Here is a 27,234-nt window from a genome sequence, read left to right as displayed (position 1 = left end):
ATAAAATTAAAAAAAAAAAAAATAAAAAAATCTAAATATTCTTTACGTATAGCACCTTAATGTTACCTATATTAAGGTAAAACTCTAAAAATTAAATACAAAATTTTATTGAATTAATTTGAGACGAATAGACGTCACACTAGAGTCAGAGAAGAGGAAAATGAGCGGGAATTCCTCGTTACGCATGCGCAACTGCGTACTGCGCCATCAAGTGGGTTCGAATCAGGGAATCAGACTGGAATCAATTTTTCTCATACCGTATATCCAACAATGAGCCGATTCACCTGCCTTAAGAGATTTTTTAATTTTGAGATGACTAAAAGAAGGACATTAAAACTCATCCAGTGGCTCCAAAGGAAAAAACTTTTGAAAAGTAAGATGAAATGCAGAAGCTGCCATCGGAATATGACACTGAAAGCAAGATCCAACACTGGAGATCGCTATGCCTGGTAAGTTTAGTAACTTTATTGTTTAATGGTTTAATCCTCCTCGCACCTAGTTACTTGACAGTGTGGCATCGCTGAGAGGAGAGTAAGTAACCCCAAGAGCGAAACTTTTGGATCAACATTTGTGGGAAATATTATGTGTTGGTCATGCTAATTCACCCAATATTATGGACTTTGGAATGACAACAGGGTGGAAAACACGTATGACTATCTATAGGTCTATATAACATGTTTTTTCTGTACTTTGAGTGCCATAAAGAACATGTTTTTCTGGACTTTGAGTGCCACGAAGCAGAAAAACTGACATATGTGGACCCCGTGGCATGTTCCCACCCATGATAAGGTGTACTGGGTCAGCAGTATTGTTCATTTTCTTGCTGTATATGCTAAATCAACAAGTTAATGTTTTGTCAAGATGTAGTATAAAGCTACCCCTGATTTTGAGTTGGTCAGAGACGTCGTTCCGGGGTGGCAGTTGTACTTGGTAATCAACTTGAATCTCTCTCAATGGAAATGCTGAAATAAAGTGGCCTGTTCTCTCGGATTCTCCATCTCCTGTGCTTCTTTTTAGGACACGCATTGAACCTTCCGAAAAAACCCACACATTGATGCTCTGGAAATTAGTCTATATGTTATAATGAAATATATTACATATTTAATTGGGCCAATTTAAAGTTTAATTATGTCAGAATGCAAGATACATAAAAGTCTGTTTCGTTAGTTAAAAATCCTTTAAATTGATTTAAAAAGTTCAGTCTGTAGGCAACAGAAGCAAGCTAATTTGGCTACGAGGGCGCACGGGAAGAGCACAAATACATTTTTTGGCTTACTGGCCAAAAAAGTTGGGTGACAACCATTTATTTATCATGTTTCTAATATTTGTTCTTTCTTAATAGGATATGTCACCATGCTATGCATTTGGGGAGACCAAAGCAGCTATCCATCAGACACAAATCTATATTTTCAAGGTCAAAATTATCACTGAGGAAGTGGATGCATTTCATTTTCAGGTTGGTAAACTTGATGACAGCAAACAATAATATAGGCTATTGTTGATCTTAATTTAATAGACACATTTATTTTAAAATTTCATTATTGTATAATGTAATATTGATCTAAAACTGGGAGGCAAAAAGGAGATATAATTTGCTAAATTATCTGATTACATAGGTCTAATGTTTTCCCTGGACCTGTTTCTGTTATTAAGCCCTTTTCAATTAATAATCAATGTTGTTTACAATTATAAATGTAAGAATTAATTATTTACATTGGTGGTACATTTAGCAAATTTCCATGAAAACAAACAAATATTTAAACATTGCATTTAATATTTACAGATATCGTTAGAAATCGTGACAAATTAATTTGTGATAAAAATTCATAGTTATAAGTTTTATTAGGAACTCTGTAATTCAAATGAAACACTTAATTGCATTTTTTATTAAACCAATAGTTTGGATGTGATACATGTGTTTTATGTTTATTTAACAAATTCTACAAAAAATATTTGCATACTAAACATAGGCTCCACTGGCTTTCAGCCTATGGTCCAAAGCTAGACTTTTTTTATTTTATTTTTTTTAAGAACAGGTACAAGCACAGGGTGGACAGGGACAGGTGTAGGTGTTATGTTCATTCAACTCGAAACCTGGAAAATTTAAAGTATTACACAAACTTGCACGAATCAGCCAAAATATAACTTATGACATGGTTCAAGTCAAGTCAAATTAGCCAAATATGTGCTTGTTAATTTCAATATTTTTGTATGTATTTTTAGATTTTGTCAAGGATTAAGGCTAAGACAAATAGACATGATGGATGACTCAGTGCCTGCCAGTTCAGCAACACTTACAAGAATGGCCAAAAAAATAAGAGATGTGTGTTGGACAGCAATGCAAAAGCTGAGGAGACAAACTGGCCAGATGATTGGAGGAAGAAGAGAATTTGTAGCAATAGATGAAAGCTATTTTCGACACAAACGAAAGGTAAGCTTAAGACAATGGTTCATGTAATCTAACAATCTAATATAATCCTTTTAAATATTTGTTTTTTGTTGCAGTACGGAAAGGGCAGAATGGCCGGTGGATGGAAGAGGAAGAGATGGGTATTTGGAATGTTGGGTGTGCAAAATAATGGTGAAAGGAAGCCAGTTCTACGGCTTGTAGAACGCAGATCAAGGAAGCATTTAGTCCCCATCATTGCTCGGCATGTGAGAGTAGGCTCGTCTGTTATCAGTGACGAATGGCGAGCATATCGGATTTTGCCTCAGTTGGGATACCACCATTACACAGTTAACCACAGCAGGAGTTGGGTAGCTCCAAACACAGGTGCCCATACGCAACATATTGAGAGGGCATGGCGCTCTTACAAAGAGCAGGTCTGGAGGCTGAGGGGGAATAGAACAGATAATTTGTTATCTGAGCACATTGCTGTAATTGAGTGGATGGAATGGCTGGCCAGAAAACATGTTGATGGGCCATTAGGAAGGTTGATCTATGATATAGGGAAACAATTCAAGTGATCTGTAGAACCTTGTGGTTATCATTGTGGTTTCTTGATGTTTATTTATCTTTTTTTTTTTTTTTTCAAATTAATATTTGAAACATTTGGGATTAAAATCTGTAACATTCTCTTGCCCATACATGGCCCAGAATCGGTCTGATGCAGAATAAGCCCTTCTTTCAGTACCAATGGTTTCCACTACAAGCCTGTACAAAAATACAGGACATTGAAATAACTGTACTGGCCTATAGGGGCAACCACTGGTACCGAAAGAAGGGCTTACCCTCCATCAGGCTGGGGGATGTACGGGTACATGACTATAAATGTGCCTTTAATGCTTTTAGGTTCCATTTAAAAAAGGTTCCAAAAAAAAACAATAAAAACCCTATTTGATAGGTGTTTAACAGTTTTAATGTATTCATTTCATTCATTTACCTTTTTAAATGTGACGTTAAAACTTTACTTGTTATGTTATAGTTTTTTTTGTTTTATTTTTAATTAGTTGATGGCTAGATTTGTTTTTTACTCACTAAGTTATTTGAAACTTTTAAAAGAAAAAGAGTTCACAAACCAGAATACTGACACTGTGTTTGTAAATGTTCTGAAAATTATTTGAATACACATCTTGATGTTTTATATCCATGTTTGTTGGCTTATTTTTTTATGTCGTGTTGATTCTCACCGCTGCTGAAGTTAAATTCAGGGGGAAATGAGTCAAGACACTCCAGGCTTAGATAATGGCTCGTATAGTACCTTAACAAATCCTTAATTAAGTCCAAACAGTCTTCACTTTAGAAATGTTTACAAAAAAGTATTAACTACTGGTTGAACTAATCATCAATTAATGGTGTTACTTAGACATTTGTTAATCATTATCACATTCCTAAATAATCTGAAAATGTGATTATTGTTTCTCTGGAATTTGACCAACCTTAACAAATGCTTAATAAAGCATAATTAGTCTTCACTGTAGAAAAGCTCTCAAAAAGACTTAACTAACAGATAATAGCTGCCTGAATTATCATTGCATTGCATTATTAGTAAATCATTGTCTCATAGCTTACTAATCATCAATAAATGCTCAAATTTGTACTTAAGTATACATTTACAAATGCACACACAAATGCTGAGTTCATGAGTAATTAAGTGTGAAATAATTATGAGTAACTATTTAGAGCACAGGCGAATTAAGTGGAAGTTAAGTGCTAATTAAGGTAGTAATTAAGTAGTTACTAAGTGTGACTCATGATTAATTAAGTCTTAGTTCATTATGAATTCAGTCTTTGTTCATGCTTTATTAAGGCTAAATAAGCTGTAGTTATTATAAAGTGTTACCAGCTTTTGTTTCTACAAAATGGATAAGCGACAAGACTTTTGTCAGGGAGTGTAGATTTGTGCAGTTCGAGTGCGAGACATCTCTAGGATACTATTACGTTTTCTGACATACAACTCATCAAATACAAAGTGTATCATACTTTGCACCATCAAATTATAAAAATCCCTGTCCAGGAAAAAACAAAACTATAACGAATTCTTCACTTGAAAGCCTGTAATGTGTTTGTGTGTGTGTGTGTGTGTGTATGCAGGTGTACTCTCTGGACAATCCTGACGCCTTCCACAGCTTCTACAGCCCTCATAAGACCCAGCTGAAGAACCCTGTGATGGAGCGTCTGGCCGAGCAGCTCGCTACTCTGTGTGCTACTCTCAAGGAGTACCCAGCCGTCAGATACAGAGGGTCAGTGTGCTCCTGGGAACTTACACATGTGTATGGGAAGATGTTTCTGTCTATATAAGAGTCATTTGGACTGTATTCCACAGAAAAGAAAACACCTAGAGCCTCAAAACCCTTTTCACTCTAAAATGAGGATAAGACTACAGATTATTTTTTTAACCTGTGTGCTCTGTATAAAAGACTACAGTGTGTTTTATTTATGAAATCAGTGAAATGCTACAGAGAACACAGAATTTTATTTCTGCATGTAACAAAAAAAAAAATTGAACTCTGAAAAAAGACAATTGGTTGATGCTTACTTTCAAATGAAATATTGAATGTGTACTTGAGTCCTCATTGGAAATAACAATACAAACTTAAATTATCCACCAGAAGCGAACCAAAAATGCCGTCTGCTTCTTTGTTCAGTCATCATTTTATCTCATGTAAGCTGGTCTCATCAGCTGTGAAAGCAAATGAATTTGCCCACGTAGCATTTCTTGGATTTATCCATCATTTACCTACCAGGGGTTGAAAAGCTCAATAAATCATGCTGCTGGTGTAGGTGCCTGTAAGTCCAGGCTGCCAGATTTGTGCCCAGTGTCACACATCGGTGGCTTTGACACATATTTTGAGTGACAAAAACATTAAAAACATTTTATTTTAATGTTATAAGATTACCATTATCTACAAATTTAGAATTACATTTAAAAACTAACAAAATAAAAGCACATTGTAATGAAATATTAATTATTTATTTTCCAAAGTCACAGGGAGCCTGAAAGACTCACATGCAGCTCTGGAGCCGTGTGTTGCCGACCCCTGATATATTCTCATTCACACAAGTATCCTGACCTGGGGATTTACCTACTGCTGTTTTACTTGCCTGAGCAGCCAGTTCCCACTACATTGTGACAGCATCCAGATGGAATCAAATCAAAGACTGTGACAAACCTCTGCCCAAACATGGAACAGTCCAACCACAACCACTGTATCACGTGTCTCACAAACTCGTTCTGGTTCTGTTTCGAGCTGGACCGGTAACATGTTTACCAGAACAGGGTGATGTGTGAACAAAGCCACAACTGATTATCTGCATTTTTGCTTTGGCAATTTCCTGAGAGGATTAAAATAAATTAAACAAATCAATAAATACCTGAAAGAAATACATTTTTGGCAGCAACACTGGAACATACTACTACTACTACTGCTACTACTGCTACTACTGCTACTACTACTGCTACTACTACTGCTACTACTGCTGCTACTACTGCTGCTACTACTGCTACTACTACTACTACTAATAATAATAATACAGCAGTTCAGTTTATAGCGATGTGTTGTACAGACGTATGGCGTGTGGGAAAAAACACTTCCAGAGTGTGTCCGTACAGCAGGACAGAGACATTACAAAAAGGAAAAAAAAAATGTCGTAATGTATTCACATAAGCCTCCACTGACTTCTATTTTTACTTGATAAAATGTAAATGTGTCCTCTTGTCCCTCTGTCCCATGTATCCGCAGAGAGTACAAGGACAATGCCACACTGGCCCAGCTGGTGCAGGACAAACTGGACGCATATAAAGCTGACGACCCCACCATGGGAGAGGTACTGCTCACTTACACTACAAATACTGCTGTTTATTCAGTTTTCAGAGGCCAGACTTCAGATGTAACCCATATTTTCTAAACATTTATAGTCCTGTTAAAAAGTGAAGCTAAAAACAAAACACAATAGCTGGGTTTCACGTGACGTCACAGGGCTACGTTTGTCAGCGTGCAAAATCAGATGGAGGGCAGGAAGTGAACTGACTGGAGGAAAATACCTATGTGTTGTGTAGTTTACGGCTGTGCCAATCATTCTAACCAAGAGAAGGAAAAGCAATTACCGAATATAGTCGTCCACAAATGTCAGAAATGGAAAAAGCTGACAGAGCAAAGCCGTAAAAAGTGGATTACAAACCTGTTTGCGGTCAGGAGGAGCAGAATTCGTAATGCTTGTGTCTGCAGTGACCACTTCGTCAAAGGTTTGTTACAAAGCTAAATAGTTTTTTGTGGTTTACCTAAACATAAACGAATCATTAACGACTAACGACTAACAGCTAACGATGTTTGTTGACATTAAATACTTGGGATAGATCGGTTACTGCCGATACACTGCAGTAAGAGAAACACTCACCCTGGTGAAGACCAAACGATAATCATCATTTAGGAGTTTTGCACCAAGGTTGAGGACCCATCCACTGACAAAAAAAGTGATATGCCTCCACACTTTTGTATGCCTTCATCTGTTGTCTGGTGTAGAATGATGTCTGGAAAACTAGATAGTTCGTGATTTTACTTCGGTCGAAAATTCTTTTATTTTCATAAGATAGGGGTCACGTGCAATATATTTGTCGACTAACTGCTCTTACTTTTGCCTTGCTACTGGCTCTAAATCCTTACAATAAGAACTCTTCTCCATATCTGTATTCTCCAGAGCTGTGTTTGTCGTGTTTGTCTTCACTTCCTGCCCTCCACCTGAAATTTGTGCGTCATCGTGATCACATGACTGAAACCCTCCTATTACAATACAAGTCATATTTCATTGAGGGTTTGGGTTTGTGGACATACATCTTGTGGTAATGTAATGCAGTTTGTATTTGTGTACTTGATGTTCGAGGGTGAGTATTTCGTTGTGCTGTGTGCAGGGTCCGGACAAGGCGCGCTCTCAGCTCATCATCCTGGACAGAGGCTTTGACCCGGTGTCTCCTGTCCTTCACGAGCTCACCTTCCAGGCCATGGGCTATGACCTGCTGCCCATCGAGAATGACGTCTACAAGTACGACTCAGGACTGTGTCACACTTATACAGTTATTACTTTACATCACTTTAAAGCTGGCTTATTCTGCAGACTCTGCTATTCTGAGATTTTAACCGTGTTCTAGTTGTTTAACCTTCTCCTTTACCCACTCGAAGATCTGTTTAGTGATTTGTGCAAGTCAGTTTGTGCAAAAAGTGGTGATTAAGGCTACATTTACATGATGATGGTCTAAACAGAAGATGCAAAAGTATTTAGATGAGCGTTTTCAGGAGGAAATCTGTGTGTATTAGGGTGACCATATTTCCGTTTGTGAAAACCTGTAGCCCGGGGGTGGGGCCTCGACACTGAGCTACTCTCACCTCACAACCTGTGCACATGGCCTCCCACTTGTCCCGACAGAAAATGGAGAATTTCTTGTACAAGAAATGGCTGACCAACTGTTTGGCTGACCAACTGTTTGTGTCTGCTCGCTCCTTCTGAGTGCACAGAGAGCTACGAGAGTTGGTCAATTTATATGCCAAATGCAAGGAAATGAAAACCTGGACATTTCCATCACTTAAAAAAACAAAAGACGCCCAGGACATAAAAAATGGACATGTGTGGGGAAAAATGGACGTTTGGTGACCCCAGTGCATATACAGTAACACAAAAGTGTGTGGAATTCGATTGGGTATGCATGCCAGGCTGCTAGGTGGGGCTGTGACACTGTATGACATAAACGCGCTCATAACCTGAGCAGATCTGACCAGAGTTTTGCGTCTTGGGCAGTGTAGATGGAAACGCTACAGCGGAGTGTATTCAACTTCTCCACTCTCGAGGGTGGTTTCAGTTTTGTGTGTTTTTAAGCCCCAAAAACGCAGTCACCGTCTTTGTATTTTCACTTTTACCCACAAATGTTCCCGTGTAAACAGGCCCATACGGCATGTACAACCTATTGCACACTAATTCACCCATCTGCTATAGAAAGCTGTAGGCAACGTGTGTGTGTGTGATCTGGAGAGCTCATGGACACTCCAAGGACACGGTTGTGTCTCACAGGAGAAGTTACAGAATGTGTAATCAGCTGCAGACGTCTTTGTCAAAGGAGCGCTCGGATTGTCTGTCCACAGAACAGACAGCAGCGTGTCATGGTGGAGGAAAACTAATGAACAAACTCAACTTTCTATCTCTTAAGATGATTTTAATTTAATAACAATAAATTCAACTCCTCCACGTTTTCATATTTGCTACCACATAAAGTCTGTGTTTGTTTTTGTAATTGTTGAACAGTAGAAAAAAGAGAAGCTCTATTTATATTAGGGGTGTGCAAAAACATCAAAATATCAAGATATCGTATTGTTTAATGCAGGGGTGCGCAATACATCGATCGCGATCTACCAGTCGATCGCGAAGGTCGTGTGGGTAGATCGCCGTGTCTTGTCTCGGACTCGCGTTTGGACTCGGTCTTATCTCTCACTCAAAATCTGACACTCAACAAGTGCGATCATATTTCATTAAGGCCGCTGCTGTTGGCAATAAACTTGTACTGGGGTGCAGGAGCGTGTGGGGCGTCTCAGTGCAGCCCGCGGAGACTCTACGGCACATCACAAATACACACGTTCCCTATGCACGGCTCGTCTGCAACAGCGTGTGCCCTCATGTACCAGCGTGCATCACAGGGCAGGTTAAACTTCCTAAACATTCTACCTGTCCATCTGCCTCACGTCAGCACGCCGCCCCTCGCCTTTTCACGCTCTCGCTCCTTCCTGCGTACAGCGAAAACAAGCTCCTTCCACAGTGCGCACTGATTAGAAGAGCAAGACCAAACATGAAGCAAAAACGAGTCTAAATTTGTGTTACAGCGTTGGCATAAAGCAGGTCTACAGCATAGAGCGGATCTACAGAACAGACCTACTGCCACATTTGGCTGACGTTTGCCTAACAAAAGTGCAGAAATGCATCTGTGTTTGTCACGATGTGCGTTTGGTTTGGTAAACGTGCAGAGGCTGGTAAATATCACTGCAAAACCAGAAAAGAATGCAACTCCAGTTTGGAACTTTAAAGAACAGGTTTAAAAATCTTCCTTCACTTTTTTCACAGTTTTGTGTAAAGTGCCAGAGGAAGTTCTCTTAAAGAAGGGGTTCTCAAACTGTGGGTGAAGGTCCAAAAAAGGGGCACAGAGTGTTTCAGTGCAGTTTGCTTGGCTTTGTATTAGGTAGATCTTTATGACTTGGTCATTTTGTAAGTAGCTCGCATGCTGAAAAAGTGTGAGCACCCGTGGTCTAATGTGATGACACGGTATCAATATCGCGGGCTGCTGAACTGATATATCGCCAAGAGTATTGGTATATTTTACTAAATTATTTTGTTACAGTGCCACAGTTTTGTTGCTTGTTCAGTGGAAGGAAACTCATTTATGCAACTTATTTGACATTTTCACAGTTTTGATGATTAAAATGTTTGTGTTTCATTTTCACTTTGCAGTGGTTTAACAAAGACTTTTAGTGTCACAGCCATGACTTAGACATTATTTTTTATTGAACCGTATAAAATTTATTTGAAATATATATCAAATTGAATCATAAGCTCACAGTATCAAGATATGTATTGCATTGTGGCCTATGGATTGAGGATTGTATCATATCAGCAACTTCTTAATGATACCAGCCCTAATTGGTATTGGATTGGTAAATAACAGATTGTGTTTTAATAGTCTGCTAGACACAGGTAGTTTGTCCCAGCCCCAGTCCTCTCTACTCTCGAGGGCACAGTACACTTGTAGATGATGGGGACAGGCACATGTTTCGACTGTTTTTCTGTCCACACATGAGCTGAGCATGTCTGTGTGTCTGTGCTGCAGGTATGAGACGAGTGGTATGGGCGACTCTCGGGAGAAGGAGGTGCTGCTCCATGAGGACGATGACCTGTGGGTGAGCCTGCGACACAAGCACATCGCCGAGGTGTCCCAGTGAGTACAGCTCTCTTTATATGTTTATACGTTATACTCTGTGTATACTACAACAGGGCTTAAATTGTGCCATGGGTACACAGGGTTCTTTTCATGCTACTCAGAAAACATGTGTAGTACTCATATAGATCTGGTTTATTTAAAAAAAAAAAAAAAAAGTTGCTGAGTGGCTAGCACTTGCAGCTCACAACAAGAAGGTCAGAAGTTTGACTCCATCCTGTTACCCCATGGATTGGGTAATCCATGCAGCCCTAGTTTAGACTTGGTTTAGACCTGGTGCGATCCTGGTTTAGACTTGGTTTAGACTGAGTTTAGAGGTGGTGTGGTACACATTTTGGTTAGAACTGATGTAGTACTTTTTTTTATAATTTCATATAACCCTTATTTGAACTTATTTTCTCAGAGATAAGTAATAGTTTGATGCTTCAATTGTTGATTCAGCAAAAACCTGCACTTTGTCTCAGTCCTTTATGTGGTTTTTCCCCGCCTTTTTTACACGTAAACCGCCATGTTTGTTTTTGACGTGAACAGACCATGACTGTTTGGTTAATCCGCCTGTCAATCCTGGCCTCTGAAATCTGACCTCTGAAATGACACAGCTCCAGATTCACTTGTCTTTGCTAAGTTTTGTCAACAATTATTACAACAGACTGTCCATGTGAATGTCTGTGTTGATACAATAAGCAGCAGCAGCAAGCTGTGCTTCCTGATAGAAAGCTGATATATGAGAAAATAGTCCCTCAACATGCTACAATTCATGCGATACAAGGTTATTTCAGACATTATTCTATCAACACAGACATTCACATGGACAGTGTAGTGTAATAATACATTTGTTTCAGGTGTTTTGTGGAGTGGGTAAGACTGTTTTTAGTGGCAGGAGAACTATGACCATTGACATGCACTAGTCTAGCACCAGCGACCTCTGCAAATACAAGGACTGGATGAAAACATGTGTAGTACTCATATAGATCTGTTTTATAAAAAAAAATAAAATAAAAATAACAAAAAGCACTTGCTGAGTGGCAGCAAGAAGGTCAGAAGTTTGACTCCATCCAGTTTCCTCCATCAACCCAATCCATGCACAATTAAGGTACCCCTAGTTTAGACTTGGTTTAGACAGAGTTTAGTTTAGAACTGATGTTGTCTGATGTTGACTTGTTATAATTTCATGTAACGGCTGTGTTGGGTTTCATGTGTTCCAAATGCACCTTTAGTTTAAGAACTTGACTGAGCTCTGTGTGACTGTTTCAGGGAGGTGACCCGTCAGCTGAAGGAGTTCTCCTCCAGCAAGAGGATGAACACTGGAGAGAAGGTACACCCCAACCTCCCTGTTCAAAGTACTCCAAAAACTATATACCGTATTTTCCGGGCTATTAGGTGCACTCATAAGCCTCTAACCCCATCAAAAAACTACTGTGCGCCCCACAATCCAGAGAGCACCCAATACATGAATCCACTCGGGTGTCCCAACACGGCTTCAGTAAACTACAAAGCCGCAGCACGCAAACACACACGGAGCAGACAGCGACCGCGCAGCGAAACACACCTGCAGCCACACTTGAACGGAGGAATAAACCACTTCTAGACACAACTGAACAACTGAGTCACTGTGAATACGCCGACAATCCAGCGGTTCCAGACAGCACCCTCCCTACACGCCACAACTGAACAAAGCCCAGAGTCACCGCGAACGCCACAAACAAAGTCCCACTGACCCATCCAACTGTTGTGTTTCCTTTAAAGTCCGGGGCAGTTTATATGTGAAAAAAGTTTGAAAATAGACCATTTAATGACATTTTATAATCCAGAGCACCTAATAGTGCGGAAAATACGGTATAAGTACAAGGACTGATGCAAAAAGCTAACTATTACACTGTCTGTTTACAATGTGTACAGCAGATGGACTTTCAAAATAAGACGCAAATGGCAACTCTGTGTCATTATATTTTCTTAAAGATTTGTATTGCAATATTTTCCAACTGTATCTTCCATAATCCAGAGTCAGTTTTGTTCTAATGTTCGTCTCCTGTCCTCTCAGACCACCATGAGAGACCTGTCCCAGATGCTGAAGAAGATGCCCCAGTACCAGAAGGAGCTCAGCAAGGTGAGGCCTCCTCCCTGGTTACGCACGTGGAGCTTATTACGGTGGGTTGGTACAGATATTAATGCTAACACTAATGTGCCCGCAGTACTCCACCCACCTGCAGCTGGCCGAGGACTGCATGAAGCACTACCAGGGCACAGTGGACAAACTGTGCCGTGTTGAACAGGTCAGATTCACTGCGCAGGGGTCAGGCCACACGCTAGGTTAGCTTTAGTGTTTTTATAATACGTGGACCAGGAAGTGCACTGTTAGCATGCTAGTTAGCGGTGTATACTTCACTTCTCTTAATTTCAAATGGCACATTACCAAATATGGTCAAGAAATGCCTTGAAAGTTTGATGGTGAAAGTGTACGGTATAAAGACATTTTCACAAGGGATGCTGTTGATGATGTTCGATATAATATTGAATCGTTCGATACTGGTGTCATGAGTCGATACACATGTTCGGGCGATATGCACGTGTCCCTTCATGTGCGCTGTGTTGTTATTTTAGTCTAAAATGGAAACAGTTCTCATGACCCAGGAATGATGAAGATATTAACTTTTCAATACTTTAGAATCGCTTTTGGCTTTACATTGGCTTTAATCAAATGAGCTCGTAAACGCACACACGACACAGCTCGCAATATGTTTCTCATACTCTATCTCATCAGTTTTACTCAGAAAATGGTCTGTTGAGACATTTCTATGAGTGTTCACAAAGTAGATAGGGTGTGTGTAAAAAGAGCAGGGCAGTGTGGGAGGAGCTGCTGTCTGTCTCTGCTGCTGCTGGAGACGAGGCAGAGCAGCACCGACACACGAGTCTGTGTGAATGCAGAGAGATGAGACAGACTCAGGAGGAAAAGAAAATAAATCATAAAAAAATGCTCAGTGATTTTCCCATATTGTCAATTAAAATAAGATGCAAAATAGAAGTCAAATATATTATTATTAGTTGCACACACACAAACCTGGACTAGAGTGACCAGACGTCCCTGTTTACCCGAGACGGTTTTTAGCCCTGTGTCCCAGCAGATTTATCCAAAACCAGTGATTTGTCCCAGTTTTATACAAAAAATGTCCCAGGTGTCCCTATTTTTGACCAATTTGTTTCCTGGCAACAGTAATGAGAGACATACATTGTCATTTGTTTAGGTCAAATACAGAAAAGCAGCTCTCAAATGACCAAAGCACAAAGAAAATGTAATTACAGTATACTGACACGTTAGTCATGAATGGGCCAAGTTTTCCTTAATTACACACTTGTTTCACAATTTTATTATTACCAGCCACCTCAAACTGGGAGTGTCCCAGTTTTTCATGAGGAAACCACTAGAACAGGGCAAAACCGATTCTACATCTTAAATAAAGCAGGAGCAAACAAGACAGTGGACAGAGTCTTGGCCGTCCCAGTGTTGTGACAGACTGGTGTATTTGACAGGACCTGGCCATGGGCACTGACGCTGAGGGGGAGAAGATCAAAGACCCCATGAGAGCCATCGTGCCCATCCTGCTGGACGCCAACGTCAGCACGTACGACAAGATCCGCATCATCCTGCTCTACATCTTCCTCAAGAACGGTAGACACACAATAGATTTAAAGTATTTAAAATCTTTGTTTACATGTTTACATAAGAATGCTTGCGGGTAAAAACAACTAAATATTTTATCAGAAGTGGCTTTTGTTTAGACGTGACAGTGTTGTTGGGCCTTAAAAATGCAAAAATCTGAAACAACCCTCCAGAGTGGAAAAGTTAAACACGCTCCACCGTAGCGTTTCTGTCTACACTGCCCAAGACGCCAAACTCTGGTCAGATGTGCTCAGGTCATGTGCACGTTTACATCACATACGTACAGTACACAGAAACAAACATTTCCATTCATCATTTCCATGTATCGGACCTTCAAGTTGCTCTGGCAGCTCTAATAAACTTTCAGGAGGCTTCCCACAAATGTACAGAATCTGCAGATACTATTAGTGAACAGAGAAGGATCTGCAATCACCTCTGTCAAATTCTGGATGCACCAGTTGGTCTCAGGCGAGTCAGACGGATATGGACGAGACCTGGAGAACCAGTCCATGAGGAGCTGATGAAAATGTGTGGCTTGAAAACTTTCATATGTCCAGAGATGCCCTTGTTGCTTTAAGTACATGCATTCACAGTCAAATTCCACACAATTTTGCTTTACCGTATGCATGCAGATTTCCTCCTGAAAACACTCGTCTAAATGCGAATTAAAAAGTGAAAACGTGGTGCCACTTTTGCATCTTCTGTTCTGTTCAGATCATATAAACGTAGCCTGAATAGAGAAATCTTGTTATATGTGTAAATGTTTTGAAATTCATAGAGTCTTGTATTAGTTTATCAGTTCAGATTTCACTCTTCTCAGATGCTAATGCTCCTGGAATTCTTAACAATGTTACACTGTTTTCTGATCTGTGCAATAATGTTGTTTCTTCATCACAAACAGACCTGCAGTTGTGTTTTGTTTCATTTCATTCACACGTTTAACAGGCTGAGTTCTTTCTCTCAAATTGAGTTCAGTTCTCTCAAATTGAAAACATTCCACCATGAAGTCACCATGTGATGACAACCCTCAGGTCAGGAGCATTATGCCAAATTAAAACACACCTGTGTGTGCGCGCTACACCTATATGAATGACGCGTGTGCACACACTCACCCTCTTTCTATTCTCCTGGTCGTTGAGAGCTTATGCCGCGCGGCTTGAGATTTTCGCCGTTTTATTCACGGATCATCGCTGATTTGGGCTGCTCCTTGTTGTAGTACCCCTCTGGCGTTCCGTGTCAATTTTGTTGCAGTTTGGTGAGTGTATCTCTCCCGTTTGCCGGTTGCAAACTTTGCTATCTAGCCGGCTTGTGCATTTGTTAGGCTAACATAGCTTTGTAGTGCCGTGAGAGCGCACTTCGCCACCTCCTGGCTTGGAGAGGTATTGCAGCTTTCTGCTGAGATCTGCTCTCCTTAGTGCTTGTATTTTTCTGTATTATTATATTATGATATAATATACGTGCACATAAACTTCTTTTTCATTTGTTTGTGCTACAGGGGACTTCATTCTATTTTCGGGGACATTTTTCATTCTCCTCTAGTGTGAATCTCCTGTTTTGAAATGGCTTCGGGGGTGGATAGTGACCACATGGACTGTGTTACTGTTTATGGAGACGCTGCCACCTGGTCAGGAGGTGGACTCCCCTCCCCCCCGTAAGGGGCGCGGAAGTCTGGTGGTAAACGGGCACATGACCACGTTTATGACCCCAGGGTGGATCATCTCCAGAAACAACTGGAGGCTATGCGTAAGACCATGGAAACCATGGCTGCTACACAACAGCGGCTGCTGGAGAATCAAGCCCCTCTGCGTGGGTTTTCTCATCCTGATACTGTTTCACTGGCCGCTTCGGGTAACTTGGGTAAGACTGGCAGCTCAGGCAGCGGCTCCTCTGCTTTGTTGGACTGTTACGAGGAGGAGCAGGTTATGTTGGATGATGTTGCTGGAGAAGGACCGTCATCTGAGATGGGTGACTTCTCTATTAAAGCCCTGCTTACACGAGCGGCCACTGCTGCAGGTCTTCCTGCTCCTCCATCTCCACCCAAGGCTTCTGCATTAGATCGGGGTTCGGGCCACCAGGGCTATGCCCTTTTGCCCATCTATTTGGATTTTGTTTCCCGTCTCCAAGAGTCGTGGGCTCGGCCAAGAGAAGCTTTACTTCCCCGCTCTGCACTAAGTGTGCTTCACAGTGCTGCTGAGCATGGGTTGGATGGGACCCTACAGGTGGGACCTTCATTTGCACTCCTGGCTGGGGCATCCCCTTAGGGCCGGGTCGCCCGTCATCCTAATAAGAAGTGCAGGGCTACTGATGGCTTTGTGGCGAAAGCCTATCAGTCTACTGCCATGGCTGCTAGACTGGCAAACACCAATGCTCTACTTCTTGCGTATCTGGAGGGCCTGATTCGAGATCTGGATTCTAAGAGCCCATCTGAGCTCATGCCTGAAATGACTAACATCATGGATACGGTGATTCAGGGAGCAAGTGCCCAGGCCAAGGTCCTGGGTAACTCCTTGTCCCATTTCACCATGGCCAGGCGCCACATTTGGTTGAGCCAGACGGCCTTGTCAGAGGCGGAACATGCTGCTGTTTTGGGGGCCAGCATTTCGCCTGGTCATGTGTTTGGTGCGGCTGCAGAGGCAGCCTTGGATAAAGCCCAAAAGGTGTGAATGCGCAGTCGAACCATGCGCAATCAGGGGCTCTTGAGGTCACGTCCTCGGATGGCCCCAGAGAGACGTATTGGCCCACAAAGACCTCAGTCAGTGGGTCAGTGTTCCTCACAGGATTCTGGAGGTGGTACACAGGCCTTTGTTCCCCGAATGGGCTGACAGAGGGTCCGTACTCGTTCTCGGGAGTGTGGTGCATGGGGTCCGCCCAAGTCTGCCCAGCATTCCTGACTATACACTTCGGCTGGAGTCAAGTTTTTCAAGCACCCATCTCAGTGCTTGGCGCCAGTGCACTTCATGCCCATGGGTGCTAAAGACCCTGGAGTGTGCCTACCGTCTGCAATTCCGCCTCCACGCTCCACGCTTTCGGGGCATTTTATGGACAAAGGTGGGAGACAAGTCTCTTTCAGGAGTGCGAGATCTTGGCCTTACTCTCCAAAAAGGCTATACGTCCACTGGATCCACGGGAGGGAAATCAGGGGTTCTACTCCCCGTATTTCTTTGTACCAAAGCGCACAGGTGGTTTGCGCCCCATTCTCGACCTGAGGAGGTTAAACAAGTACCTCAAGGTTCTTCCGTTCAGGATGCTCAAACTGAAAGCATTATTTCAGGCCATTCGAGCAGGCGACTGGTTCACAACTGTGGACCTACGCTATGCTTATTTTCATGTGCCCATTCATCCAGGTCATCGTCGCTACCTGCGGTTTGCATTCCGAGGTGTAGCTTATGAGTACAATGCTCCCGTTTGGCCTGTCACTGTCTCCTCGAACTTTCATTGGGGCAGCCCGAGTCACTATAACTGCCGATGCATCCCAGATGGGTTGAGGAGCTGTGTGCGAAGGCAGGACTGCCCGAAGGACTTGGGACTCTGTACGACGGAGTTGGTACATCAATCTCCTCGAGATGGAGGCTGTTCGTTTGGCACTGCAGCACTTCCTCCCAGTGGTGAGGGGCAAGCAGGTGATGGTACGAACGGACAACACTGCAGTGGTGTCTTACATCAATCATCAGGGCAGTTTGAAGTCTCTGTCTTTGCATGCCAGAGCATGCCAGCTCCTTCTGTGGGCCCAGTCAGAGGACATGTCTCTGAGAGCATTCTACCTTCCTGGCCTCCTCAATGGTGCAGCAGATCTGCTGTCCAGAGGCGCTCCTCATCCCGGCGAGTGGCGCTTACACCCCCAGGTGGTGGATCAGATATGGTGCCGCTTCGGTCAGGCCTCAGTGGATCTATTTGCGACAGAGCGCGTCATTCATATAGGTGTGTTTAATTTGGAATAATGCTCCTGACCCGAGGGTTGTAGTCAAATGGTTACAGGTCACTTTAATTCATAGAACCGTGTTTACATAGGTAAACAATCGTTCTACTTTGTGTTGTGGTAATACAGGATAATTTGAATAATTTCAGACCTGAAATTGCCATTCTCTACAGATCAACAGGTAAAAGGTAGTGGATAACTAACTACCGCTTCATGACATCACAAGGTGGAACAGAGCATTTTGAGCTTTGGAGATGTAGACAGACTAGTAATAATTCGTTACTCAAACATGTGAATGAAACAAAACACAGCTCTGGGTATTTTTTGATGAGGTCACAACATTAAAACATGGGTTAAAATTCACAAGAGAGAGTTAGTGCAGCTGTAATTTCAACTGGGAATTTTTGGGTCTAAACACTAAAATTAAAGATGAATGAATGGATGTGTGTGTTGTGTATCAGGTATCACAGAGGAGAACCTGAACAAGCTGATCCAGCATGCCCAGATCCCCCCAGAGGACAGTGAGATCATCACCAACATGGCCCACCTCGGAGTGCCCATCATCACAGATGTAAGCACACAGCACATTCTGCCCTGCTCATACAGCACATACATACAGGATATCAGCACGGTGTGGTCATATGATACTAGAATGTGTTTTGAACAGTTATTTTTCAATTCATGCACACACCCTTCTCATGGAAAATACACAAAGAAATGCAGATGATGCAGCTTTTAAGTTAAAGGCAATTGATCTTAGCCAGGCTGGTGCCACCTTGTGCCTTTGCTCAATTTCATTTCTCTGCAGTGACTAGGTCAGGAACCAGAATACCTCGGAAGTTGTAGACCACGCACCGGCCAATTAGCGAATTGTCAATTGTCAAACTCGTCGCGTCTGTCTGCGTCTCTTTTGTGGTACAGCACAACAGTAAACAAAGCGTCGAGATGGATGAAGACAAAACCATACATTCTTTGTTGACAGCAATTCCAGGGATTAAGGATTTAAAGCCAGAACAAAAAGAATGTTTGGTGAATTTTATTAAGGGGAAAGACGTTATTGTCCTTCTTCCTACGGGATATGGGAAAAGCTTAATATATCAGTTAGCCCCGTTAGCAGCGCATTACAAACGTCATGACCAAATAGCAGCAATTGGTTAAATAAAAAAAAGTAGTCGCCTACCGTCGAGTGAACAAATCCTAATGCTGCAAGGTCAGACGGTTTCACTTTGTGGAAACGAATCAGGCTAAACTGATCTGTCTGTGGAAGAAGGAAGCAACAGCTGTTGGCATCAGTGAGTTAATGGTGAGATTTTGGCAACAGCAGCATGACGAACTGACACGGAATGCAAAAAGACGACAAAAGCTTTCAAAGGCGATAAAAGCAGATGACCCAAACTCAAAAATGTTCTTGATGATGTGGACTTCTGCTGTTTATAGACAAGTGTGACCTATATCTATATATATAAGATATATATATAGATATATATAGATAATATATCTCTATCTATCTATCTACCTATCTATCTAGCTATATATATATATATATATATATATATATATATATATATATATATATATATATATATATATATATATATATATATATATACATGTACACTTTTTTTTAATCTTTTAAAATATAGTTAATATGGCTTATATTTGGGTGCGCTCAATAGTATAGTAATTACAGTAGTGTGCGTGGGGAGGAGGCTACATAAAATATCTATATCAGTATCAGACTCTAGACTGCAGCTCTTCAAACATTTTACTGCCTAAAGGAGACATGATGTTTTTTTATTAGTATTAGTAAAAACTGATAACATATGCAGATCTGTGTCTTACATATTGTTCATTATAAACCACAAAATTGACCTATAACATCTGAATAATACAAACAGGTTAATTAACTGTGAAGCCCTGTTTATGCTTACAAACATAAAAAAAAATAAAATAAAATAAAGTTTTATTAGAGTGGGCTGGGATCAGACATTTTCTGGTCAAAAAGCCTCAAATTACGGAGCCCGCCCGATGACATCCCGATGACGTACGTGAAAAAAGATATTAAATCGTGGCCTCAAATTACTATTTCGTTACCACAATATATAATTCGTTCCCACACTTTAGCTAAATCGTTCACACGTTTTAGCTGTATCGTTCGCACGTTTTGATTAAATTGTTCCCGCATTTTAGCTAAATCGTTCCCACGAATTAAGAAAATGCCGCCAATTAAACAAACAGGGCGTGGTGTTCGGTTGATTTGGCCAGTGCTTCTTGCATGGCTAGCTGGACCTCGGACTTCAGCAGACACAAATAAAGGTAAGATATATCATTATTTATATGTTTTTTTCCCCCCCATTTTTGTCAACGTATATTGTTCCCTACTCAAATGTATGCTTATGTAAATGTAGGGTTATATAAAATCCAGGATCGTGTAGTAGCGTGGCATAGTGTGCATGTTATAGCTAAATAAAAAAACAAAACAAAATACTAGCTTAAATACTAGCGAGCTAATGCTGCTTGCTTATAGTGGAAATGTTATGGAGTAAAGTGACAGTAAAATTGTCCTAATTGTTTACCGTGTGTTCATGTAGCAATAGATGCTCAACTTCTGCTTTTTTGAGGGAGCGTAACACAGAGGAGGGAGTCATCCAGACACTGAAGGATGAAAATGTAAGTTTCTCTGTTTTTCCACCTCAGAACATTGATCTTGTAACATCTATAGCCTACAATACAAGTGCCAAATACACATCCGTGTAGAATGTATGATACCGATTTGGATGAAATGCAAATAGACCTGTATAGACCCAGTGTTAGCCCCAATTTTGTCTTAGCGTTAGCCATCTATCACCACAAATTATGAAATACCAGGACTGTTTTGAAGACTTACAACCACTCAACTACACGTGAGTAACACCAGAGCCTGATAGAAATCATTGCCACGTGTAGAATTGTTTTTGCATTGTTCATTGACTTAGCGATTAGCATCGAAATGAAGTTATATGCTAACGACCACGTAATAAACATTTCGTAAATCTAACGTATGCTGGACAATACACTAAAAAATAAAGAGGGCCACAACAGTTTGACAAGAAACCCCTCGATTTATTTCATCCAGAGCCACATAAATCCTGCATACAGTGAACTTTAAAGAATAGTGCTTATTGACACATATAAGTAGACCGTGTCCTCAGAATCAAGCACCTCACTCCTGGAATAACTCTGGCACTTTGTGTCAGGACCTGATAAAACTTTTACATTTATTGTCCTAAGTATATATTTAATGAATACCTTTATACATGGTTATGCAATTACCATGATACAATGTGTAACATAAGTGAAGACGTAGGAGTGACTGAAGAAATAGGAGTAATAGGGCTACAGAAAGATATTGTATGCACCATCACGTTGCCCAGATCTCTCACTTAACTAGATCTTGATTCTTGCTAAAATATACATTGACTGTTGGTACACCTCATAATATAGAACAATGTACTAAAACATGTTAACGTAATAAAGTGTATTCCAGATAGTAGTGTCCTGTTACATGGCTCCTTAAGATATAAATTATTTTGCAATTTCAAGACAATCAACTGCTTTTGAAGTGATCTGACTGTGTGATGAAAGCAATACCATGTAGAAAAAAGTCAATGGGTGAAACAGTGACATTTTCATATTTTAATTGAACTTGTATACTGCACAGTTGACAGTGGCTCTCAGTTGTATGCTATTAGTTATAGTAAGTTTTGTTAGAAACACTTTTCAAAATAGTTTTCTCGATAGCCAAACATCCACCGTTGAGAATAAATAGAAAAACTGGTAAAGGACAAATTCAATTTGTCAAATAGACTAAAGCTTTTTTGAGTGAAAACATTTCGCAGCTTATCCAAGCTGCTTCTTTAGTTCTGGTCAAATGCTGGGGGATACTGCCTTGTATTTGCCTGAAGGGAGGCGCTAACTACACAGAAACTACTTGTTACTTGTTTACAGTTTCTCTTAGTAAGTACAGTAGACAAAGCTAACAAATAGAAACTGTAAACAAGTAGGTGTGTGCATTTCAGAGTAGTTTCAGTTTTTGAACGTTTTCAATCAAAAAAACATTTGTCTAGCTGACAAATTGAATCCTTTGCTATGGATTAGGGATTTTACAAACAAATAGGAAAACTGTTAGGAAAAGCTAGAAAAACAGCTATGAACATAAACTTAACTGTAATAAGTCACCCACCCATCACCAACTTTGTCCACTTTCTTTTTGTTTCCTTTGCGGACGAAGAGGAGGAGGAGGAGGAAAAGGAAGAAGAGGGTCCAAGGGTCCCGCATCATTTTGAGATGAGTTTTTGACAAAGACTTGAATGTATGGTTTCTTTTCTTGAAGATGCTACTCAAGTGTGCTGCTTATTTTCTGCAGAAAAATGACGATGGATATTCTGTCAGCAACTTTTGGGATGTACTTTGCCAGGTCATGGTCAGTCATTAATGGAATGACAGTTTCGTCAATCTGAAAAAAAGAATAAAGAGAATGTATTAAATCATATAATCAAGCATACAAATGAACACACCAAGGCTTCACATTTGTGGCACCCTGGACATATTTGCTATAAAAAGACACCCCACAATAAAATTTTATTTGGTAATGTTCTGACTGTATTTTGGTTAATTTATGTGTGGCACTAATTCACTTTTAATTATTCTTATAATTAAAATACCAAATATAATTAATGCTAAATTAATCCAGTAGGTGTTGGTAATAGCACATTGACCTTTATTGTTTATATTATTGTATAGTATACTATTGTGTATAATATTAATGTATAATTCCAGTTTATATTGCATATGTAATTTCAAGTGCAGGTGGTACAAAGTATTAAGTATGGGGTTGCTTTTATGGGGTTACTTTTTATAGGGTTACTTTTATCTCATAAATATTCACAAATGCACAGATGGTGATCTACAAATAGTCATTGGTTTGTACATAAACTCATATTTACGAGTTTTAAACTCATAATTATGACTTTTGAACTCATAATTACGAGTTTTAAACTCATAATTACGAGTTTTAAACTCGTAATTATGAGTTTTATGGTCTCATTCAGCAGATAGCAAAGGCTTTTCAAATGCAATGCAATGGCGTGTGAGTTGACAGAGAAGTACTTCAAAAATGGCTTTACAACAAATGAAATACTGCATTTACAAGAACATTCACATGGAATCACGGTGAGCAAACGCACCCTTGAACGGATTTTAAGCAAAAGAGGACTCTGGCGGCGTAAAAATAAAACAGATGTGGCTGAAGTGGCAGCGTTTATCGAGCAACAGCTGGAGACATCTGGTCAGTACCACGGCTATCGATGGATGCACCAAAAATGTTGGGTGAACAATATTGTGACAGACCGTGAGACTGTTCGTATTTTACTTCGATTATTGAACAGTGAAGGTGTTGATCTGCGATCAAGAAACAGGCTACGAAGACGAGTATACCACAGTCGAGGTTCCAACTATGTCTGGCATATTGATGGCTATGACAAGATTAAGCCATTTGGAATTGCAATCAGTGGATGTATAGACGGTTTCTCCAGGAAGATGATATGGCTGGAAGCTTACAAAACAAACAACGACCCAAAGGTTATCGCTGGCTACTTCATGGATGCTGTGATCACTGCAGGTGGCTGTCCAGCTAGAGTCAGGCTTGATTTAGGGACAGAGAATGGTCATGTTGGAGAATTTCAGCGCTTTTTGCATTATTCTGGAAACCAAGCAGAAACAGACCCAGTATTTTCAGGTCCCAGCACTGGAAACCAGCGGATTGAACGATGGTGGCTCACCCTGCGAAGTGAGTGTATTCAATATTGGATGGATCTATTTGACAAACTCAAAGAAGACGGACACTTTTTAGACAACTTTTTGGATAAGTCCTTAATCCAATTCTGTTTCCTGAAAACAATACAGGTAAGCCTAAATAACCTTATATTTTTATCCTGTTTAATAAGTTATTATACAACAAATATAAACAACATAAGTAACTATTATTACACGACAGTGCCATCTAGTGGTTAAAGTGAAGAGCAATGTGCTTAATATGTACTGTACATTTTATTTGTCTTTATCCTAGGATGAACTTAATGAGATTGCACTGACTTGGAACAACCATCGCATCCGTCAAGTCAACAATTCAAGATCGCCTCATGGACGTCCTTCCATTTTGTACGCGGTTCCACACCTGTATGGTGGTAGAAACCTTTTGCATCCTATAGCCATGGACAAAGTCTCACTCTGCCTTGAAGAATGCACCTTCAGAGATTTCCCATGTGATGAAGATGTGTTCAAAATCTGCGTGGACTTGATGGCTGAGCATAATTTGTATTTTTCAAATGATGTGTATCAAACAGTTGACCTCTATATCCATTTGAGAGAGTTAATCAATAATGAATTGCAACAGTGATCACTGATCAATGACAAAGGCTGGCTCCTGAACAAATTTCTGGTGAGCAAGCTCTCTTAAGATTTGCTTTATATTGTTTGGTGTTGGATGTCTGCGGCAGTTATGCAAATCAAGAACTTCTAATAACTCATCTTTGTCAATACTTTCAAAATCTGAACAGCAAGTCTGAAATATGACTCGCTCTGAGTGTGACACGTAGTTGAGGAAACTATCCAACAGATCAGTCTCTACATCACCAAGAACAGCTTGCTCAAGGAGCAAGTTTTATTGGAAGATGCTTTGCTTGTTTCCAACCAAAAGCAATGATTCGACCAACACTTTCCCATTCCTCTTTTCCATAGTCATGTCGTATGTATGGTACTTTAAAGTCATTCCCCAGGGTGCATTGTTCATAAAAGTCATTCCAAAACTCTGATAGCACATCCCTTAGTACACCACCATCATCCTTGGCCTTTTCCACTTTCCCATCAGGAAGAATGACTTTAAAGTGGATATCCTTGTTCACAATCTCTTCTTCAGAAAACACTTGAATAAGCTCATTAAGAATTTGGCCTCGATGAACCACAACAATGGTTTTCTTTTTTTTAGACATATTCAGAAAAGTAGGCAACTCTTCTTCAGTTAGTGGCAAAGTATCATCAAGATGACTGGAGGATTCCATTTCTAACAGGTCTGCAGTGCGCAAAGTCACAGTCCCACTATCTTCCAAGTCGTTCACATTAAGTGTTGTTTCTTGTTCTGGTAAACTATTAAAAAGACTTGCATCACCATCTGAAGACTCAGTGCTGCCAAAAGGTCCAATATAAATCACATCTAAATTGTTTAGCTCCAAAACTGTTGAACTGGAGCGGCCTGAAGGTTGAGATGGTACATCAAAGTGATCATATATATGTACAGATTCAACACTGCTCCCCTCAAGATTCCCTTCCGTGCCTTTTTGTATCTTCTTGGTTTTTAAGTAAAAACGCAGCATTGACAACCTGGTTCTTTCATACAGTTCCTCAACAGTAAAATCTTCAACTAAGGGATTTTCCTGAAAGTCGGTTAAATCCACTTCAAAATCTGTACGTTTGCCTACTACTTTTCAAAGTTTCCAGAACTCATGAAGCTGAAGGACACTACTAGTTCCAGTGTTATAGTGGCTATAAAGTCAATGTTTGCTAGGCATGGTATACCTGATGTGCTTATATCAGATAATGGTCCTCAGTATGCCAGTGCTGAGTTTAAAGAGTTTGCAGAAAACTGGGAGTTCAGACACATCACTTCCAGTCCCACACACGCTCAATCCAATGGACTGTACAGACTATAAAGAACCTGCTGAAGAAAACAGAGTGTAGCAGAGGCGACCCCTACATTTCACTTTTGGAGTACAGGAATACACCGCTGGAAAATGTAAGACTATCCCCAGCACAGTTACTAATGGGATGTAGGCTGAAAGGAAAACTGCCAACTGCAACATCTCTGCTCACTCCAGATTGATCTGACAAGGCTCATCAGCAGCTGAAAGAAAAGCAGGTAAAACAGAAACTATATTTTGACAGACAAACAAGGACACTGTCTGACTTGCAAAATGGAGAAAATGTTTGCATGCAACGAGGAGAATCGTGGCAGCCGGCAGTGATCCTGCACAAACACGAGCAGCCACGTTCATTTGTTGTTCGTACACCTGATGGTAGGGTGTACAGAAGAAATCGTAAGCATCTACGTAAAACAGAGGAGAAGACATTCACAACAACCGGACAAGACACTAATCTGGAAATGGACTCTCAAATACAAAGAAGCGATTCTGAGACTTTCCAAACTGATTCACCTGATCAACATGTTGATGCACATGATTCACAGTTAAATGTTAATGCTGATGCAGTTTCATACATAACAAGATCTGGCAGAGCAGTAAAACTACCAGCTAGATACAAAGAGTAATGTGAATGTATTAATGTGCTTAAGTTTGATTTCAGATGGTTAATATTAAGGAGGTTCTGAGTTATAGGCAATAATCCATCATTATATTTTGTTAATATGAAAAAAAATATATATATGTTTTGTACAGTTGGTTATAAGGGTACCTTAATGGAAAGAAGTTATACCGTAATAATTAATTTTGAACATATAACTTGTTAAAAAGGAGGATGTGATGTATTATTAGTACGGCATCCGTAGGATTACGTCATTACGTATGTGCGTGATGTGAGCGGGAGTTGTGTCGTTGTTCCTGACGCATGACATAAAGCTTTTGTTAAAATGATCTGTCTTCATGCCTCCTAAATATAACACTTTCTTTCAAGTCCAGGACTAATCTTTGTGGAGAGAGAGAGGACGGGGGTCCTGGTTTAGTCCTGTTTTAGTCCTTAGCTGTTGAGGCGTTTGATAAAGGTAAACATTAGCCTAAGTGACGTTAAGTTAGCGAGAGACGCTTCCATTTCACATGTTTCCATTTTGCATGTGTTACACATTGTATCAAGGTAATAGCATAACCATGTATAAAGGTATTCATTAAATATATACTCAGGACAATAAATGTAAAAGTTTTATCAGGTCCTGACACAAAGTGCCAGAGTTATTCCAGGAGTGAGGTGCTTGATTCTGAGGACACGGTCTACTTATATGTGTCAATAAGCACTATTGTTTAAAGTTCACTGTATGCAGGATTTATGTGGCTCTGGATGAAATAAATCGAGGGGTTTCTTGTCAAACTGTTGTGGCCCTCTTTATTTTTTAGTGTATTATTGTCCAGCATAGCGTTTGATTTACAAAATGTTTATTACGTGGTCGTTAGCATATAACTTCATTTCGATGCTAATCGCTAAGTCAATGA

The 27,234-nt window shown here is 40.4% G+C and overlaps 2 protein-coding genes across 3 annotated transcripts in view; both read left to right on the top strand.

Moving 5' to 3' along the window:
- stxbp1a (syntaxin binding protein 1a) overlaps positions 1–27,234 on the top strand; it is an 80,412-nt gene that overhangs the window by 36,425 nt on the left and 16,753 nt on the right. Inside the window, exons 7-15 of the mRNA XM_055154115.1 lie at positions 4,535–4,683; positions 6,184–6,268; positions 7,350–7,480; positions 10,302–10,409; positions 11,664–11,724; positions 12,451–12,516; positions 12,602–12,682; positions 13,938–14,076; positions 18,445–18,554. Coding sequence (XP_055010090.1) covers positions 4,535–4,683; positions 6,184–6,268; positions 7,350–7,480; positions 10,302–10,409; positions 11,664–11,724; positions 12,451–12,516; positions 12,602–12,682; positions 13,938–14,076; positions 18,445–18,554 — 930 coding nt within the window. The remainder of the gene's footprint in view (positions 1–4,534; positions 4,684–6,183; positions 6,269–7,349; positions 7,481–10,301; positions 10,410–11,663; positions 11,725–12,450; positions 12,517–12,601; positions 12,683–13,937; positions 14,077–18,444; positions 18,555–27,234) is intronic.
- LOC129409010 (uncharacterized) lies at positions 1,311–2,998 on the top strand. Of its 2 annotated transcripts, XM_055154116.1 has the most exons (3): positions 1,311–1,456; positions 2,224–2,431; positions 2,506–2,998. In XM_055154116.1, the coding sequence occupies exons 1-3, from the start codon at positions 1,359–1,361 to the stop codon at positions 2,965–2,967; spliced, it is 768 nt and encodes a 255-aa protein (XP_055010091.1). In that variant the 5' UTR covers positions 1,311–1,358; the 3' UTR covers positions 2,968–2,998. The 2 variants fall into 2 exon arrangements, with proteins under 2 accessions (XP_055010091.1, XP_055010092.1); XM_055154117.1 differs by lacking the exon at positions 1,311–1,456 and having other exon boundaries at positions 2,083–2,431.

The sequence above is a fragment of the Boleophthalmus pectinirostris genome, unplaced genomic scaffold, assembly GCF_026225935.1.
Source record: "Boleophthalmus pectinirostris isolate CB_2022bp ecotype Guang Dong unplaced genomic scaffold, ASM2622593v1 HiC_scaffold_18, whole genome shotgun sequence".
Lineage (NCBI taxonomy): Eukaryota > Metazoa > Chordata > Actinopteri > Gobiiformes > Gobiidae > Boleophthalmus > Boleophthalmus pectinirostris.
This window is presented reverse-complemented; position numbering and strand designations above follow the sequence as displayed.

Bases quoted from the DNA above. Each gene is read 5' to 3' on its own strand.
- LOC129409010 (XM_055154116.1), top strand. From the start codon at position 1,359: ATGCATTTGGGGAGACCAAAGCAGCTATCCATCAGACACAAATCTATA. The intron at 1,457-2,223 runs GTTGGTAAACTT...ATGTATTTTTAG, and splicing joins TGGATGCATTTCATTTTCAG to ATTTTGTCAAGGATTAAGGC. The intron at 2,432-2,505 runs GTAAGCTTAAGA...TTTTTGTTGCAG, and splicing joins ATTTTCGACACAAACGAAAG to TACGGAAAGGGCAGAATGGC.